The 19,275-nt window shown below is 45.0% G+C and overlaps 2 protein-coding genes across 2 annotated transcripts in view; one reads left to right on the top strand and one right to left on the bottom strand.

Moving 5' to 3' along the window:
* The window catches only part of LOC119169104 (uncharacterized), a 563,356-nt gene that overhangs the window by 300,247 nt on the left and 243,834 nt on the right, over positions 1–19,275 (bottom strand). The window contains exon 5 of the mRNA XM_037420202.2: positions 17,162–17,364. Coding sequence (XP_037276099.2) covers positions 17,162–17,364 — 203 coding nt within the window. The remainder of the gene's footprint in view (positions 1–17,161; positions 17,365–19,275) is intronic.
* LOC142796241 (uncharacterized) lies at positions 6,892–7,488 on the top strand. Its single transcript, XM_075886439.1, has 2 exons — positions 6,892–7,041; positions 7,139–7,488. Exons 1-2 carry the CDS (start codon positions 6,939–6,941, stop codon positions 7,399–7,401), a joined length of 366 nt encoding a protein of 121 aa, XP_075742554.1. The 5' UTR covers positions 6,892–6,938; the 3' UTR covers positions 7,402–7,488.

Genomic DNA, 19,275 nt, shown 5'->3' with positions numbered 1-19,275 from the left:
TTTTTTTTTTCAAATCTCTTTTGAAAGCCACAAAAAATCTGTATGTGGTGCAGCCTAACAGAAGGTCCCTGAAGGCAAATTATGAATTCGTCGTTGTACAAAGGCCTATTTTTTTTTTCATGCGCACCATTCTCGCCGCGGTGGTCTAGTGGCTAAGGTACTCGGCTGCTAACCCTCAGGGTGCCTCGCCCTGCGGGTCAGCAGCCGAGTACCTTAGCCACTAGACTAGACAACATTCCCGCCTCCATCGGTTTCAGCATTTCTGATGGAGGCGGGAATGTTGTAGGCCCGTGTGCTCAGATTTAGGTGCACGTTAAAGAACCCCAGGTGGTCTAAATTTGCGGAGCCCTCCACTACGGCGTCTATCATAATCATATAGTGGTTTTGGGACGTTAAACCCCACATATCAATCAATCAATCATGCGCACCATAAATAGTGCTCAAAATTTAATTGCATATGTTGTTTTCATCCTTGCTGTATTCCGTGCTGTTTATGATGTAAAAAAAAAGTAGCACGCTGAAGTGGTGCTGCTTTTGGGCAACAGTTGAAAATGGCGGGGTGCATGAATGAGGAATACTGCCGCTTACACTCAAATCACTCTTGTCGTCACCTCCCACTGTTTGCAGCATGTGTTGTGTATACACGGCTGCATATTTTCTAGCTAGAAAAATTTGATTTTAGGTGTTTCACGCCATTTTCTATGTAACTATTCCACAATTGCACACACTGATCAGCAGGCTTTCAATTGCGCTGAAGGACACAGGTGCCATAAAATTCATAGTCGATTCTTTCAAGAAACCGTATGTAAAGGCTGAACCTTCATGCGTACATACATACACACATACCATATTGTTTTTTGTACTTTATGAAAGCTGCGAAGGTCTCATGTGCCTCCAAGCGTAACCTGTCTTATTTATTCTCCATCACCGCAAAAGTTTTGTGAGTTTCAAATAAAAGTACTTTGCGCATGGCCACTTTTGGGTAATTTTTTTGTGTAGGTGTTATTTGAGCAGCCTACAGTGTTTACTTTATAAGCCTGTATGTATATGTTGCATTATAAGGATGCAGAATGTGTGTAGCTGTACAATATAGATGAAGTGTAAAAATTAAGTGTGTCTATTGTAGTGTTCTTGCAACGAATCTTACCCCTGTATTCTAGAACGTCCCTCCACTAAACGCTTCACCTTCACTTGAGATGGCTGATGGGAGCGCCGTCTCTAAGCAGAGAAAATTGCTGCATGTCAGCAATAATCTGCTGTGATTCTCGAGTAGCGCAGCGTCGCTTTCAAACGAGCAACGGCACAGTGCTCAACTCTGTCAAGTTGAGGGTGAAAGTCGAGTCGGGGAGCGTTTATAAATATGGGGGTTAGTTTTGTTGTCTTGTTAACCTGCCATTAACACTAAATTGATGCTACTTTGCTCTAGCTGTACAGTGCCCTCCAAGGCTCAAGGAGGCACCGCACGGGGAAGGCTTGGAGCAAACCATGCGTGAGTTTCCTTTCATTGTTACACTATGCACGTATTAAGTGATAGACTTTAATGTATGCTATTTGTATTGTGAAAGTTTTTGGGGACATACAACTTCCAACACTTATATGTTCTGACGAAAATCACGCAAGAATGAGAGAAGCTTGTGCAAAAATTATGCAAGAGTGTAAGAAGCTTTTGCAGAAGTCTGTGAAATGAAGTTTTAAAATTTTGTGGCAATGTGTCATTGTACAGTGGTCAACAGTCTTGCTCAGCATGCTTGACTGCAGGGCTCCCGGCTGCACAGGCGCATCTACGGAGTGCCTGATGCATGATGGGCCAAATGTCAACCTGCACACTGGTGCCTCTTATCCCCGTTTGTCTGTTACATCAGTGTCTCTTGTAAAGGAGATCAACTGTGCTACCTTTTTTTTTTCGAATGTAATGAGTTCTTTTTCCAGATTATTGTTGTTTTATGGTAGAGCCTCACATTTCTATCAAATACTGAAGATTCTATTTTTCCTTCTAGATGCTATGAAGTCACTCCTTGTGTTACAATAGAGTGAACACTGTTATGAGAAAAGCTACTTTATGAAGTTAACTCACTCCATATTGACTTAACACACAGAATTGGTGAAAACTACACTCCATTCCAGCTGCATTAGGAATAATATTCATTTGCATACTTCTGTTTCTTTTGTTTGTTTGTTGCCTGGAGGTTTGGAGTATAGGGTGGCCAGAGGGCACTGTGTAGTCTTTTCTTCATCTTCCCAATTTTGTGAACATCAATTGATAGCCGTATGGCAAGCAGCCAGCATGCTGAAACAGCGGTGCAAGCATACAAGATGTTCACCATTGCATGCAGTCAGTTGCTGTGAGCAACCTACTGCATACAATTAACTGCGAGTGGTGAACTAACGCTGCACTATGTGTGCCTCCTGGAAAGCTGCAACGGTAAAGTGCCACAATCGTATAGTAACATGGATAACATCGCAATTTGTTTGTTGAATAATTTTGCAACAGAATCAATGGAGTTTTGGATAAATTTGTGTATCTGCCTGGTTCATCAAAGCTACAGAGTCAAATGCGGTATATACTCGCGTATTATGTGTACTTTTTTTGTCAATCCGGTCATGTGCGAAGCTAGTAGGAATCGCTGGCATAAAAGCTCAACTGGGAATATATGTTGCAGGCGCTGTCACAGCTGTCTCAAAGCGGATTGTCATTTGTTTGCTAAGCCTGTTCAAATGCCCCCATTTTCTTGAAGTTCTTCCGAACAGTGCTCACAAAAACCAGTTCCCACGACAGGGTTATACCTGAGAACATAAGTACTCTCCAATAATTGTCAGGAACCCAACGTAAAGTAAGATGCAGACAAGGAAGCGCGATGCCAACACAGTGCTGTGTGTGTCGCCCTTCATGTGTGTGTGTGTCCATTCCTTGTCCCAGTCTTCTATTGCGTTGTGTTTCCTCCGATATCTAACCAACACACCCAAGCTTCTATGCTAAGTCTTATTCAACGCACTCTTCTGCTGGCTCTCATACTGAATATTGCATGTCGAAGAACTCCACGCTGATGTGCTTAGCGGTAGCACGGTTTCAGTTTTCTTCGGTAAGCTTTATAACAGCAATCTGCCTCGTATATAATTATTGTAGCCTATCACAAGGAACGGTAAAAACGCAATGGCCAGATGGCGAAACCGGAAAAAAAAGAGTGCGAAAACCTGCCTCATCTAGTTAATGTGACAGGTCCTTGCACGCGTTCAACATCTGTGCTGTGTCTCGAGAATACATTCTTGCCGTGAAAGAGGTGGGAAGATAGGAGGCAAACCTTTAGGCATTTCGGACTACACATAAACAGGTTTCAGTTTTCAAGTTCGATATTCTAGGGAAAGCATAAAAGTTCATGGAAGAAGGGACCTTGCACTCAGTCCATTTTGTGTAAGACTGCACTCGCCTGCTCGACAAGAGATGTGCCTGACCAGAGCATCATGAAGTCAAATGTGTCTGTGTGTGTGTGCTGGCAAGGTGGCTCGGGCTGGTTGGGGAGGGCAAAGTATGCGAGCAAAAAGTTTCTTGTAGTAAAGCAGGCTGGCTAATTATACTGATGAGCAAATTATGTGAGGATGTAAATTGTGCGAGTAAATATGGTATGTACTCTTGTATGTTTCAGCTCTATTGCTACGGATCCTGCGGATCCAACTTGGCATCCGGCAGCAACAAAGAGAGGTTCTGCAGGAGGTGCGACAGCTGAAGCACAAGGTACGGCTCTTGTCCGTGCCTCAGCACGCCCAGCCAGCACAGCGCCCCTCTGACCTTCCCCGGCTGCCTGCTTGTACAATTGGAGAAGTGGAGGCAGCAGAGGCAGAGTAAAGCTGTGGCTGCGGCTTCGGTGTATATTTCTTGATTTTTAATATGCCTATGTAACATGCAGAAATTTAGTACTGCTTTAAGATACTGTGTTTCGGGAAACAAACTAGTCAGGTTATCTCATGAGCCACTGTACTACAGTCGAATATGAATAATTCGTACTCAAAGAGGCCAGAAAATTTGTTCAAATTAAAAGAAGTTCGAAATAATGAAAGTTACCGTAATCACTTGAATCTAACACGCACCTTTTTTCCGGTTAAGAGAGTTCATAAATCGAATGTGCGTTAGAATCGAGTACGAAAAAAAAAATGAATATGGTCATTCTATTGCCATCGCCACTTACAAAATGGCCGCTCCCTACGTGCGTCGGCATGGCGCGTCGGTCATTTCTGCCTATGTGTTTCCCATGCGCGGCACTTCATACGTGTGCTGAGGAGTTCGTCATCTTGTAGTACATTAGCATCGACGGCATGGTAGGGCCGACTCCAAAAACTCGACGAGTGCACCACAATGCTGCTTCTAAAAGAAAAGTCGTCGCGTGTGCCGGAACGGACAGAAATCGGGCTGCATCGCGGTCATTCGGAGTTCCCGAAACGTGCGTGCGGGACTGGCGGAAACAAAAGCAGAATATTGTCGACAGCAAAGATTCACGCAAAGGCTTCAGTGGACCACAGCAGGGTCGGTTTCCACATATTGAAGAGCTGCTCGGCGAGTATGTGATTAAGCAGTGAGCGGCACAGCGGCCCGTGACGACAGAACTGCTCCAAGTGCAGGCTATGCAGTTAGCCTTAGAAAAAGGGCTAATGCAGAGCCATTTGAAAGCGAGCAGGTGCTGGCTAACGAACTTTATGAAGGGAAAAGGCTTTTCCCTCCGAAGGCAAACGGGCATATGCAGGAAGTTGCCGGAGGAGTACGAAGAAAAGCTTCAGAGTCTTCAGAGGTTCCTTCTAAACTTGCGGCACAACAACGGCTACCTGCTTGGGCAAATCGGGAATGCCGATCACACGCCTCTTTACTTCGACATGCCTGGCACCACAACCGTCTAGGAGAAGGGGGCGAAGCAAGTTTGTGTACTGACATCGGGCCACGGTAAAACTAGAGTGACAGCAATGCTCTGTTGCACGTCAGATAGGCATAAGCTTCCCCCGTACTTCATATTTAAACGGAAGACGCTCTCAAAAAGAGTCATTTTCGCGAGTGGTGTGAACAAGCGGGCCAACGAGAAAAAAGGGTGCGCGTTGCAACCGATGTCTTAGTTTTCTTTTTTTTCGTGGAAAGCGGGCGCGCGTTACAATCGAGGGCGCGGTAGAATAGAGTAAATACGGTAAACGAGCGGAGGGCTCACTATGCAGTGATGCATGTGCATGGAGAAGTTTTATTCACAAATTACAGGACATCCGTCATTAATTAACGTAGTCAATACATGTCTGTACACGTTGGCCTTGCAACGAGTCAACAAGTTTTGCGTGCAGTTTGCAAAGCATTTGTACTTCGGCTTCAGTATTCTCCTGGCAAAAGAAGTTGCGCGCGGCAATGCCCAGTGCTGACACTCTTCGAAGACAACTGTGTTTCCACTGTTACCATCTGCGCTGCAGCCGGAGCGTGGCCAGCACATGATGAGAATGGAGGAGCGTCTCCACCTGGAGAAAAGCAGATCGGCATTCGAGAGAGAAACACTCCGCGGCAGCTTTTTTTTTTTCTCTTCATGCGCGGTGTTAAAAGGAGAAGAGTCTCTACATAGCAGGAATGAAAAACAGGAAAGCGTGACCCCGGCGCATTGCAGATCGGCATGAGAGAGCCAACTTTCTGCGACAGCTTTTTTTCCCCTCTTTCTCTTCATGCGCAGTGTTAAGAGGAGAAGGGTCTCTACGTGGCAGGGACGGAAAAAGCCGAAGCGGGGCACAGGAATGTCGCAGATTGGCATTTGGCAAACATTCCACTGCAGTCTTTTTTTTCCTTTTCTTCATTTTCTTCTTCAAGCACAGCGATGAGGTGTCTGAAGTGCCACCGCAGGATTGGGCCGGGTGCTGAGAGCATTTTCGGAGCGCGGTATAGCTTTGATAGGACCACAGCGTCAGTTCGAATTAAGTGTGTTGGAATTAATGAAATTCGACTGTATTTACTGTAGTCTGTGAAGTCCGAGTGAACTGTCCTAAGCTAGCAGACGATGTAGGCAGCATCGTGTGTTTGATGGGCAGTGGCTAGCAATAGCCTGCTTAAAACAGACATTCAGTAATTTTGTTCATTTATCACCCTATTTCGTGTCCGCTGCGGCTCTCTCTACTTTGAGCTACAGTTCACCCTGCCTTGTGTTAGCCGATTTCTTACTTTTTTAAAAATCTAACATGCACCCAATTTCGCAGTGTGAAGAAAATGCACCTTTGTTTATTGTGATGAGATTTCTATAGCGACATGCCTCTTTGTTGGCTATCACAGAAAAATATAAACAGCAAATGGTGCGACCATCTAGTGCGACCTTTATTTTTCTATCAGTTTCATCTATGACCAAGATTTGGTCGCTCTAAGGTTGCCTCTTAGTACGCCTTGATCATGTTCATTTATCTTGTTGTAGTCTGCTTACAATGCATTAATTGAAAACATGTCCAAGCTTCTTTTTGAATTCCACATATTTTATCGTTTTTCACCTGTAGAAGCTACTCCTGGTCAACATTCAGGCAAAGACATTGTAACCTCGAAGAAACGTGCATTGGAATTTGAGCACTGTACAAAGTAAATATACTATTTCATAGCTAGAATCAATATTTATTAAGGGTTATAACAGTGTTGTATTTGATTTCATAACAGCGAAACTGCATTCAGAGAAGGACTCTGAAAGGTTCTCACACTGAGTGTGAGAGGGCTGATGTGGAAACCATTTTAGGTCAAGTGAGTTGAAGTTAGTGTAAAAAAACAACGAAATGTTGTGATGCCCAAAAATTCAAGCTGTTGTTTTCAGTGTCCTCTTCTTGCAGATTTTTATCATGAAAACATTTCGATGTGCTGTTGCGTTTATCCCATCTATGCTTCTTGAATTTTTTTACAGCACAAACACCTCCTGCAGATTGGGGGACGTGGCCTCCGAGAAATTGGTGTGAATGCCATGAAGGCTGTATTGGCACATGATGTGCAAGTGCTGTACAGCCTTCATGGCAGAAAAGGGAAAAGGGCCTTTGTGAACCTGAGGCTCTGTAGATTAGTGACAGGTTAGACTTGTCCGTCGTTTTATGTGTGTGTACCCTTGTGTATTCTCTGTACTGCAGTGCTTCATGTGTACTATGGTATTTCTGTTCTTGTATGCAGATGTCATCTGCCAAAAAGCAGGGTGGGACCAGGCGGAGGCCCTCAACTTTATTAAGAGGTGGCTGCCAGGGTCTGGTGATCGCTGTGGGGGCAGGAAGCGGCGCTTCAGAGAAGCATTTGTTGTGGAGCAGCCCGATGATCCCCACTCTCAGAGTGCAGATTATCGGCTGCTCGCGGCAGCTGGCTTCCTGCCCAGCCACAGCAGCCAGGGCCTTGACAGCACCACTGTCACTGTGCCCCCAACGCAACCTGACCTGCAGTAGAGCGGGCCTTTTTTAGTTGTGTATATATATTTTTCAATGTATACATTTTTTGTTGTACCAAATAAATAAAAAAAAACAAAGAATAAATAGTCTGCAGACTGTCGGTGGTGCACTGTTCGGCTAGCTTATGCTGATTCAGAAGCACCATCACCATGTTTTAGTTACAAAAAAATGCTCTAAACTATGAATATTCTCGATTACCATGTGGGGGACATATGTGGGGATTGCAAGTGGGGGACATACGCTTTCAACATTTACTTCCTAACAACTTTTTTCGATCTGGTGTACCAAATACCAGTACCAAATAAAGCACTCGCTATTGCAAAAGATAAATTGGTAAAAAAGTAAACTACACTTCTAGTGTTAGCAAAGGGAATGAGGTATAAAAGATGAAATAGATCGAGTAACTGCTTTCAGTTCTCAGCATTCAATTTTCTGTTGCCCCAAGTATACAGGGCTGCAAAGCTACAAGAGCGGGTCATCGAGGCATATTGTTTAAATCTTCCGGTAAGAAAAATTCCCTACTAATAATGGTTACATAATGGCAAGCCAATCGGTAGCCAATATTCGTCGTGCAGGAAACATCGGTGTAATAACGTCATTTGATTGGCTGCAATGTGGCCCTGGATTGGTCCAATGTCGGTCGTACATCCGTAGCCAATATTCGTCGTGCAGCAAACATCGGCGTAAAAATGGCATGTGATTGGCTGAAATATGGCCCAATGTTGGCCGAACATTGGCAGCTTTGTCGGCAATACGATGGGCCTTCGTCGGCCCAATGTTGGTTGCATACTGGCTAAAACATCGGCAAAACGTCGGCCCATCATTGGCTTGAACGTCGGCCCGACATTGGAAGAAGTTGCACTTCCGACGTCGGCCCGACGTTGGTGCCGATGTTAGCCGATGTTGGTCCAAGATTGGTCCAACGGCGGCGTGCTGCCTGGGAAGCTTGGCTGTATGCTTCGTGTTTTGTGCATTTGTGTTCTAGTTTCTGCTTCTCAATTATTAATTTGTGTTTTTGGAAAGCAGCAGTACAGTTTGACGAGCTGGACACCTGTTCGAAGTGTGCGCCGAGGAAGTTCGCCTGATCTTCTAAGCTGTCACCATCTGTGCTTACGAGTGGAAGTGAGTGTGCTTGTGTTTCTCCTACCCTACGAACCATGTTCCAAACTTTAGCATCCTGTGTATAAGAGTTCATCCCTGTTAAAAACTTGTGCTAACTTTGCCTTCTGGCCTGCTGACTCGTTCTCCTGCATTGAGATTTTATTTTCGTAAAGCTATCAAGGTTTTTCGCTGTTGGTTAGTTCCGCAGCAACCTCCATGCCCTGTTCTGCTCCTTCTGCTCATTTCGACATTCAATGTTCCACCATGGCACGCGTATTTTGCCAGGCAGTCCAGATGTTTGAGGGATGCACTTGGCTGCTACGTCACAAGAAAAGCTGTGAAGTACTGCACAGGTCCATCCATGCCTAACCCACATATGTAAGTCCAACTTAAATTAGTAATGTTATAAAAGTGTTTTCGGTCGGCTTTATTGAGCAGGCATTTCGGAACATGTAGAAGACATTCATATAAAATTTGTGCACTAAAAGCGACAGGAAAATGATCACTTCCATAAAGAATATTTATAACTTTTCATTTCAGGAGGGGTAGAAGTGAAGGAGATACGATACTGAGATCTATAGACGAGTATATTTTGTTGGTGGTGTTATAGTACGTTGGTCTCTTCTTATTTAACAGACAGGCGCCGGAAGAGTAAAGAAGCTGTTCAATGAGATGACCTTGTGCGTCACAGCGAGAATCACGTAGGCCGCGATGTGCGTTCAGGCCCCCGAGAACCAGATAGAGTTCATGTAGTTCATTTATTAAAGACTGAAATTCACGTTTGTCAAGGCGATGGTGGGTGGTGTGTACAAAGAGCGGACGCTGACGAATTTGTTTAGAAGAACTGCTTACACAGCCACCGCCTCGAGGGAAGTTTGAAGGGGCAATTGTGTACATGCTCCCTTGACTAACTATAACAGCTACAACCCCGCATGGTTGCATGACATCATCTCTATCCTTTCGGAAGATTACGTAGTTACGTAGAAAGTTTGTGTGTGTTCGTTTTAGATATGTCTCTCGTACACACGGCAGTCTCGGATTGTGTTTATGGAGGCATTCTTGTAAGTCATTGAGGTTTTGAAGAAGACCTCCGATGTTCCACTGTAATATTTCTGTGTGCATATTAAGAAGATATGCTGCTGTGGGTACACAGAGTATCCTGTGTTAGAATGAACTTGATGATTGAGGTGGCAGGATGGTCGTCCGGCCCCATATACAACTTTTTAATTTCTTGGCGCGCTCCATGGAACCACGCCACACTTTCGGCAACAAGGGTACCATTGTTTCCATTGCCTCCTCGGAGGCACTAGATGCTCGCACGTGCGAGCTGGTGGTTCGGATGTTGAGCCTCGCCTCGTTAGGTGAGGTCTTGAGACCAGAGGACCCTAGAGTCTCTGGTCTCGATTTGCTGGGAGGCGAAGTAGACCAAACTACTACCGCCTTGGGGGCAGGCCCACAGCCGACGGCTCGCTCTGCGTTGGCCGAAGGAGTGGCAAAGGCAGGTGCGGCGTTGCCCCCTGACGCGCCACATCAGCATATGCAGGGCAATATAATTGCGACACTCTTCTTCTTGCTTTTTTGATTGTGATGTTTTCTTTATTCTTCAATGTGATGATCTCGTTTTATTTTTTCCATAATGAACAAGAACGTGTGTATGCGGCATGATTTTCACCACAGCTCGGACAGTGTGACGGTTCTTTGCAGTTGTCGGAATTGTGGCCTGACACTCCACATTGTGCACAAGTTTGGTGATGACGACAGCTTTGTGAGTCATGGCCATTCCTCTGGCACTTAAAACAATGACCTGGGTTAGGTATGTATGGCCTGATAGAAGCTTTCGTGTACCCAGTTTGACTAGTTTCTGGAAGATTACTGGAAGCGAACGTGACTATTAGGTGTTTTGTCGGTGTTGCTTTGTTGTTTCTTCTGATGATGATCCTTAGTACACTGGCCACACTCTCAACCATTTCTGGTTTCAACTTTTCGTATATCTAGATATATTCAGATTTGGTTCCGCAGTGATCAGAGTACGAGCAAAGTTCTCGTTTGTATACGCCATGATTTGACGTTCTTGAGACATGCAGTCAAGGCGCATACCAGCAATATTTATGTGAGCCTGACTAAAACGCATAAAAAGCGACCATTCTCAGCAATAGGAGGATACATACACCCAAACGCACAGATAGACTGCTTCCACCTGGGGACCATTTTTCAAGCAGCACAAATGCCACAAATTGTGATTGGCGATATTACCTCACATCACCCTCTCTGGGGTAGAACTACAATGAATTTTCGCGGAAGGAATTTCGCAAATTTTATATGCAACTATGAACAAAGCGTGCTTAATGATGAATCACCTACATTCATTCGTGGCACATCCTACAGCAGCTGCCTCGACCTCTCTTTCGTTTACGGAAGCCTTCTCCCTTCCGCATGTTGGTGCACAGATTTGGACACTCGCGGCAGTGACCACCTTCCAACCCATGTTTAATTCAGGTGGTTTCACCGCACACACATACACACACGCTACACCCGTCAAACCAACTGGATACTGTTCAAGGCATCTGTCAAGTCCGCTTGTGAGCACACGACTGATGCATCCGAGGTAGAGAACATCATTGTTTCTTTTTTTATTAATTGTATGTAAGGAGAGGTTGGTGCCAATGCTATCAATGTTTCTTCACTGCGTGACACAACCAAAGAGGTTAACCTACCGATGCAGAGATCAGCAGTTGACTCCCAATACGAGGCCCTTCGTGCAATCCTTCGCCGTGTAGAACGCCGATACAGACGAAAGAAGTGGTCTTCAGACCTTTCCACCTGTCGTCGAGCTCATTGACATAATCTTCGGCATCTTGACAAGACTGACAGGCAGCGTTGGAGAAACTTCTGTGAATCTCTGGACCCTAGGACACCTCTATCTAAGATCTGGTGGGTCATCTGAGGTTCGCAGACAACTCCCCAACAACATGACCCATTTCAAGCTGTTGTTGTACACCAAGGGCGAACAGAAGTTGAGATAGCCAGTGGCTACTGTAGCCTCATCGTGGCCACCACTGTTGGTTTTGCCACTAATGAGCCTCTTACTACCATTGCGCCTCCATCGTCTGACGAGCGCCTTGATGTGCGTTTTACAATGCATTAGCTTGACGCTGCGATTTCTGCCTCCCGACGCTCATCGGCACCAGGGACCCGACGGAATCACGTATGCTGCACTCAACCATCTTGGTACAGAAGCACGACATATCCTGTTATCTCATTATAACACCTCATGGGAGTCAGGGAAAGTCCGAGTCAGTTGGAAATGCAGTCGCATCATTGTTTGCTTAAGCCGGGGAATTGTTCTTATGCACTATTCTCTTACAGACCGTTCGCCTTAGCCAGCTGTGCCGGGAAAGTAATGGAAACAATGGTACTGTCAAAATTAGAGCGGCTGCTAGAGAGCAACAACTCTTTTCCTGCATTTCCGAACGGCTTCAGAAGAGGTCGATCTACCATTGACGTTGTGGTTGACATGATCACCAGCGTTGAAGAAGAAAGAAGCCGACGCAGACTAGTGGTTACGGTCTTCCTTGACATTAGGGCGCCTGCGATAATGTGCCACATTATGCGATTCTTGTCGCACTGGAAGATTTTGACATCGGTGGACGCCTGTATGCTTGGATTTTTAGGTACCATAGAGACCGCACCATTCACATAACGACAAATAACAGAGAGACCAATCGATATAAAGTTCATCGTGGTGTTCCCCAAGGAGGAGTTCTCCGCAGTTCTCCGCCCGATTCTATTCAAAGTCACAATGATCGGCCTAGCAGCACAACTTCCCAGCACGGTGGAGATCAGTGCATACGCTGACGACATATGCATATGGACATCCGGAAATACTCGCCCACAATTGCGAGCTCGAATACAGCATGCAGTGACGATCCCATACAATTATCTACGACGTCAGGAACTTACTATTTCAATTGACGAATGCACAGTGCTTGCGTTCATGCGCAAGCATTTGTCGAAATACCCAATATATATTATTGGGACAGGGATACCTGCTGTAATACACCACAAGTTTTTCGAGGTTGTCGTACACAGAGATCTCTATCTATCGTGGACGAGACATGTTACCGTAGTTAAATCTAAAATGAAGAGCTTTCTTGTTCTTCGCCATGTGGCAGGAGCAAGATGAGGCCCATCAGAATCATCGCTACTTTCATTGTACAAAGCTCTATTTGTAAGATACGTTCGACAAAGCATGCCGGTGCTTTCCTATATGGGACCTAGTTGTACGAAGACGCTAGAGATTCTTTAAGCTCAATGCTTACGAAGATGCTTGGGTCTACCGTGCTGTACTTCAAGAAATTGGACAGTCGCAGAGGCTCGGGCTTGTCCCATCAGTGTATACATGCTCTGCGAGCCACTTAGAGCTCACCTTTGATTGCTGAGCTGACACAGAGAGCAGCCACAGTCAGTACTACCCGCAAATCACCCAGAGTGCAGTTTCTCAAGAGTAATATCGCGGCATGAGAATATTATACCATGAAAGTTTTCCCAGCCAATTGTCCCTGCAGTGCCTTCTTGGGTCCTGCCTAAACCGCCTGTTTATTTTACGATACCTGGAATTACAAAAAAGTCACTCGTTTCTTTGTTGGCCTCAGACAACTGACCCAATTTCACATTTATACAACGTACGGTGATTCTCTACACGTGTACAACGACGGCTCTACCAATTTAAACACCTCCGCCACAGTCTTTCTCATCCCAGACATGAATATCGCTCAACGATTCAAAGTGGACTATAAAACCACATCAACTACCGCAGAGCTTGTCGCTATCCGGGAGGCACTAAGATTTATTTCCGTAGAGTGACCTCATGCCTGGACGATTTTCTTTGATGCGAAACCCGCTTTGCAGACCATTAGTTCCACCGTGAAGCAAGGTCCGTATTACTGCTTGGCAACAGAAATCGCAGAAAGTATTCAGGTTGCTTCAACAAATGGCCATCTTATCACTTTTCATTTTATTCCCGCGTATTGCGACGTGATGGGAAACGAAGAGGCAGACACTGAAGCTAAATATGCTTTAAGCAGTGCCCCTGAAGTACACATTGTGTTTTCACGAGCTGACACGAACGCCCTGCTTCGCTGCGTGATGCGCAGCTGCATACTTCAGCGCTGGACCAGACCGGGAAGGCGACACCGGCGACTTTACAAATGGGACTCTGAAATGAGGTTCCGCCTGCCCCCTAAATTGAAACGGCAACTCAAACGTATTATCTACCTCATTCGTCTTGGTGTGGCGTACACCAGACTTTACGGACATTTCATCGGTCGCAGTAACACCGGTCCTAAATGTGGACACTGTGATGTGCGAGAGATACTTGAGCACATAATTTTTGTCTGCCCAGCATACGGACGTGAACAAAAAACACTGATTTCTTCTACTGAACGATATTGCAGTAGGTTATTACCTGATGAGACCGTGTTGGGCCCTTGGCCAGACACTAGCAGTGCAATTGTGGTCATAAGAGCAGTTATAATCTTTTTGGATGCAACTGAACTACATGCGTAGCTATAAAGCTTGTCTCAGCTAGAAAGAGTACTACATACTAACCTCTCTATCTCACCATCGTCATCCATTTTTATTTTTCCCCTTTCTTCTCCCCCAGTGTAGAGTAGCAGGCTAGAGCAAGCTATGGCTCAGGCCGACCTCTCTGCCTCTCTGTAAATAAACCTATCTCTCTATATGGCCACACTCTGACTCTTCCACCCCTCCAAAGTATCGCTTCAGTCAGGCCAAACAAGTCAGCATAAGATACAACTCCACGAGTTGCGTTCATTGATATGTGTGGTGTTACAGGGATCTCAGTCTCACCAAAAGTTGAAAGATTGTGTAATTTCTCGGACAGTTCTTTTGCTCGCACTTTAATGAAGAGGTTTCCGCTGGCCATCTTGGTAAATTTGTACCCGGCCCCAAGAGTTTCTGTAAGACACCTGGCTACTACAAAGGGGGAACAGTTCTGGCTTGCTTGCCACTTTTCCCACTATGTATGACATAGAAGTGGGGGAAGTTTTCATCTGAACGGTTGAAAAAACCAGTCTTCGGTGCATACGCGCTTTGAGGTGGTACGATCACTTAACAGAGGAAAATCTCTATGCATGCCTGCTGAATTTTCTTCAGAAGCGTTGGCGGCCACCCACTGCGGAGCCAAACAAGGTTATGCTACAAGTTTGCGGATGCTGAAACCTGGAGACGCCAGCCGTACAACGCTGCTATATTTCAATGCGCCTAGACATAGGTAGGCTTCTTGCACAGGGTTAACTCTAGCCTGCGGGAAGTTTGCAAGTAAATGCAATATAGTAGAAGAAAGGACAGATAAAAAGTGACAGATGAAGACGAAGATGTAGAGAGAGAGAGAGATGAAAAGGTGGCTGCCAATTTCTCCTGGGTGGCTCAGCCTAGGGGTGCCGTCTACGTGAAGGCGGGGCCAAAAGGGTGTGTTGCCTGTGCCGGGGGCCTTAAAGGTCCAAGCACCCGGCGTCGGCTCAACCCCAGGATCCCCCTTTTCCCGGATACGGCTCAGCCACGCACGGCTAGGCATGGGAGAGGTCGAAACCCTGTGCTAGCTAGGGTCTTTGGTGTCGCTATACACCAAACGCATGCTTTCACAGACGCCCCTGTGGGGGATAGCGGCTCTTCGTATTACTGTCTCTACTACTGAAGTATTGCAGATTTTCGGGTGGTCTGAAGTGAACTGAGGATATCACTTAGGGTAGGTGGGTTTGCAGTTTTACTTTCAGGTTGCGAGAATATCCAAAAGCGACAATGAGTTTCTGTTTTAAAAGGAACTGAATACTTGCTCAGTAAATGTAGATGAGAGAATATATGCGACTTAAGATCTCATGAAACGACAGTCCTTCAGATGAATCTGGTCTTTGAAAAGATACGGCTATCGTTGGAATGGAGTAAAAGCGTGTTCCTTGGCGTGTTTCATTGTGATGTTTGTCACTGCGATATGCAGACACAGGCTTAGAGTTCCTGAGAAAGTATGTATATTTGACAAACCTAATGCATTGTGATGACGCAAAAAACAGAAGGATCGCACAATGTATCTGGAAAGGCAAGGGGCCTGAAATACTTTCCTGTTTTGTTTCAGAAAATTGATAGGTAACTTGATTTCTATCGGCAAATTCGAATTATACACCGTTCGAACGTCAACAGAACAGCTAATGGGAACGGCTTTAATTTTAAAGAGCAGTGTTGGGGCGACACGCATTTGCCGTCGAATATGTACTTTCGTTCTTCGTGTTTTGAGGAGCTAATTTATTATGCAAAAAGAATGTTTTTCGACAAGTAGTGTGCTCATTGTTGACTATTTAAAGAAAAAGAAGCTACATGACGGACACAATTCATGTTCACTATAAATTATTTAGAAAAAAGTAACGAAACTGCCCTTGGCATTAAAAGTGGAAATGGGCGCCACGCGTTTCACTTCTACAGCGAGTAAGAACATCAAACTAACTTACCTGTTATGTCTATATTATTAGCCTAATTACTTTTTTATTTGAAGAATGTTTCACATTTAAAGCAACATTAGCGTAATGTTATTACTTTGCAGCTTCGTCACATCACACACTTAGGGCCTATAAATCAAGCCTTGTGAGCCCGATAATTTAGTGGTAACTAGGCACTTGAGATTTTCATCTCTAGTTGCATTAGAAGCATTTAAGTAAACCAGGTATTTGCATATATGCAAGTCAGTGCAGTAAATTTGCCCGTGTGAACCGGATAATGTTATAAACGGTGAACAACACTGCGAACTTGTTTTCTTAACACACATGTATAAAAGGGAAATAAGACAACCATCCGTTTGTAGCACGAAGCCACGAGGAAATTCATACGGATTTCTCAGAAAGAAAGCCGCTTAGTAGCCGAAAATTTCCTCATGGTACGTAGTTCGAACCAGGACCACCACCTGTCTGGGGCAGTCACTCTGCCAATTGAGCTAACCAGAAAGCTAGCATTTGACAGCGCGAGCGTCTACTCAATGACAACTCAAAGCACATGGACACAAGGATTACAAGTGTATGTTGCAAATGTTATTCATTTGCAACAAACTACGAAGTTGTGCCAACTGGGACATGGCGCCACTTTCGTCCACCACGTTCTTCTGATGTGGTTAACGTCACCAGGATGAAACCACACTATTCGCGCTGACGGCAAGCTACAAACTTTGCTGTGCTGCGCCGGCAGTCAAACCCATTGTGTCTCTTTTGCTGTTTTCTTTAATTTGTCCTCCACTACTCAAGTCGTCACTTTCTCAGCTCAGCTTTTTTTTCGTTTCAAGTTATGGTGCCCAGCCGAAGCATTTTTGTTTCGCAGAGAGAGGGAAAAGCTTCGCGCTTGTTGCAGTCGAGGCTGATAAGGAAGAAGTTGTTGGCTGCTGGGATTGGAAGTAAACAATCCTTCGCTACGTTTTGACCTCTTTCGTCGTTTTCTCTCGCGACAATATTTAACATAGGTGTTTTACACGCATAAGATAAATAAATATGAAGCCATCGTCTTGCGTTTGCCTCAAAACTACAGCAATGTCTGGCCGAGGTGGAGCGCGGTAAAAGCTTTACACAGTGACAAGTAGTGTAAAAGGTTCGAATATACATACATGGTGGCTTTGTGGGTTGCGACAAAGCATTGGTGAGTGAGCTCAACGCCTTTTGGAAGACCCGTGGTACCAGAGGTATACACAACAGCAAGAACAGCGTTCCGTGGATCCTCCATGAGTGGTTCCCGGAATACTGACGGGTTCAAGTCTTTGAAGCGCGTCGCCGAAACGAAGCCATCGGTAGTGCCCATTGCAAAGAATCCCTGCGTAAGTAGTCAGGCAAATGCTTTAAGCCTAAAAATTAATTGGGAAAATAATTGAAGTTTTTTTTGGCCAGCTAGCACAAGTTGACGTACACTGACATGGATACAAATTTTGTGGAATATTGTTTGGAAAGAAATGAAGTGAGAAGGCATAGGTTGGCGAAGTGTTCAGCTGAAAGAAACACGCAGAACAACTCATACGAAAAGCTTCATAGAGAATCAGAACAACACACTGATCACAATTAAAACAAACTAAAGCACGGCGTTTTTCACGCTACCATACGGGAGCCTGAACTAGGTTCCTGTATGGGGACCAAAACGCCGTGCTTCTATATGCATTTCATTTTGTTCAATGTGTTGTTTCCATTGTCTACAATGTCTGTTTCTTATTGGACGGGTTTCCATGCAACTGTTCATTAAAAAAAAAGCTTACAGAAAAAAAAACAGGATGATGGACTCGCTAGTACTTTCTTTAGGCTCCACAATATTTAAATTGTCTCATTAATACTAACAATGAGGTGTCAGAGAGGCAGAAGTCTTTGAATGTACTGCATTTATAACGGGTGCAATCTGTTTCACTATCTGCCTTGAAATTTGATAATGAGTATTTTGGATTACCTGCAAGTGTCACTATTTCCAGAAAATCGGCGCAAGCCATCCATCGGCACGCAGCATCGCATTAAAATATAAATAACTGTCCGCAAGTTAATAGTTAAAGTTATTACGGAGTTATTTTGATGTCTTTGTAACTGCGGCAAACATTTCCGCCTGAAAATATGGTACCTTGTGAGTACTGATATATATATATATATATTTATATATATAAGGGAAAGAAGTGTATACCTAAGGGCTCGTTTTTCCGTGTTTTAACACAATATTAATGAGATATATATATATATAGGAGACGTAATTAGAAGAAATTGTAATGTAAATATTAAAAATTAAAAGTTGACGAAAAGATGACTCCTCACGGGAAGGTCTGAATGAAGCAACGATCTTCCTACAACACGTCTGACGCTCTACAACAGCTGCGGTGGTGGTCATCCCCCTTACCTCCCATCATTGCTATATGGTAAATATGTGCATTAGACGTGGAAGCGTCCTTCAGCCCTACCTGTTGTCATTGCGGCGAGTGTGGAAGACTCTTTCTTGCCTGTTTGGCGGCATGTAGTACGTTATCCCGTGGAAGATGGCAGCTGACCAATAATCGCTCGCATACCTTCTCAAGGCATGAAGTGTGTCAGAATTAGACCCTCACTATTTACGAATATTTACCAAGTGTAAGACCATGGTCTCCAAGAAGGCGGGTGCGTGGCGTGCTCCTCTCCGGCTGTCCCAGTAGCCGCGCTCCTCAGCAAAAGGAACAAGCATGGCCTCGCGCGCCCGCTACCGCGAGAGGGCGTGGATTCTGGAGGTGGCGCACACAGCGGCAGACAGCAGAGTGCTTGGGATTCCAGCGTACGCATGTTTTTTTTTTGCGTACGAGCAAGAATCATCGTCATAATCTTCTGGCCGAACTGAAGGAAAGTATTTTTGGCAGACACCCGCGGCAGATTGCAGAGCGCATAGGATTCCAGCGTATGCAAGTTTTTTTTTTTGCGTAGGAGCAAGAATCACCGTCAGAATCTTCTGGCTGAACTGAAAGAAAGTATTTTTTGTTACTGCAATCATTTTGGTCCCATTTACGCCGTTGGGCTATGTCTGCACGGACAGAAGGGTTGGCAAATATCTGACGGAGCTGCTGCTTAAAGGTAGGCAACCCTGAGAAATCCAGCTCATGGTTGAGAATGTGTCTTAGAGACCCCCTTCAGATAGAACGGTACGCGGGACAGCTTCAAAGCATTATGCCAATAGTTAAGCGTACTCACATGGTCGTACTCATCCAACCAGTCTTCAACATCTTCACCGCGA

The sequence above is a fragment of the Rhipicephalus microplus genome, chromosome 2 (assembly GCF_043290135.1).
Source record: "Rhipicephalus microplus isolate Deutch F79 chromosome 2, USDA_Rmic, whole genome shotgun sequence".
NCBI lineage: Eukaryota > Metazoa > Arthropoda > Arachnida > Ixodida > Ixodidae > Rhipicephalus > Rhipicephalus microplus.
This window is presented reverse-complemented; position numbering and strand designations above follow the sequence as displayed.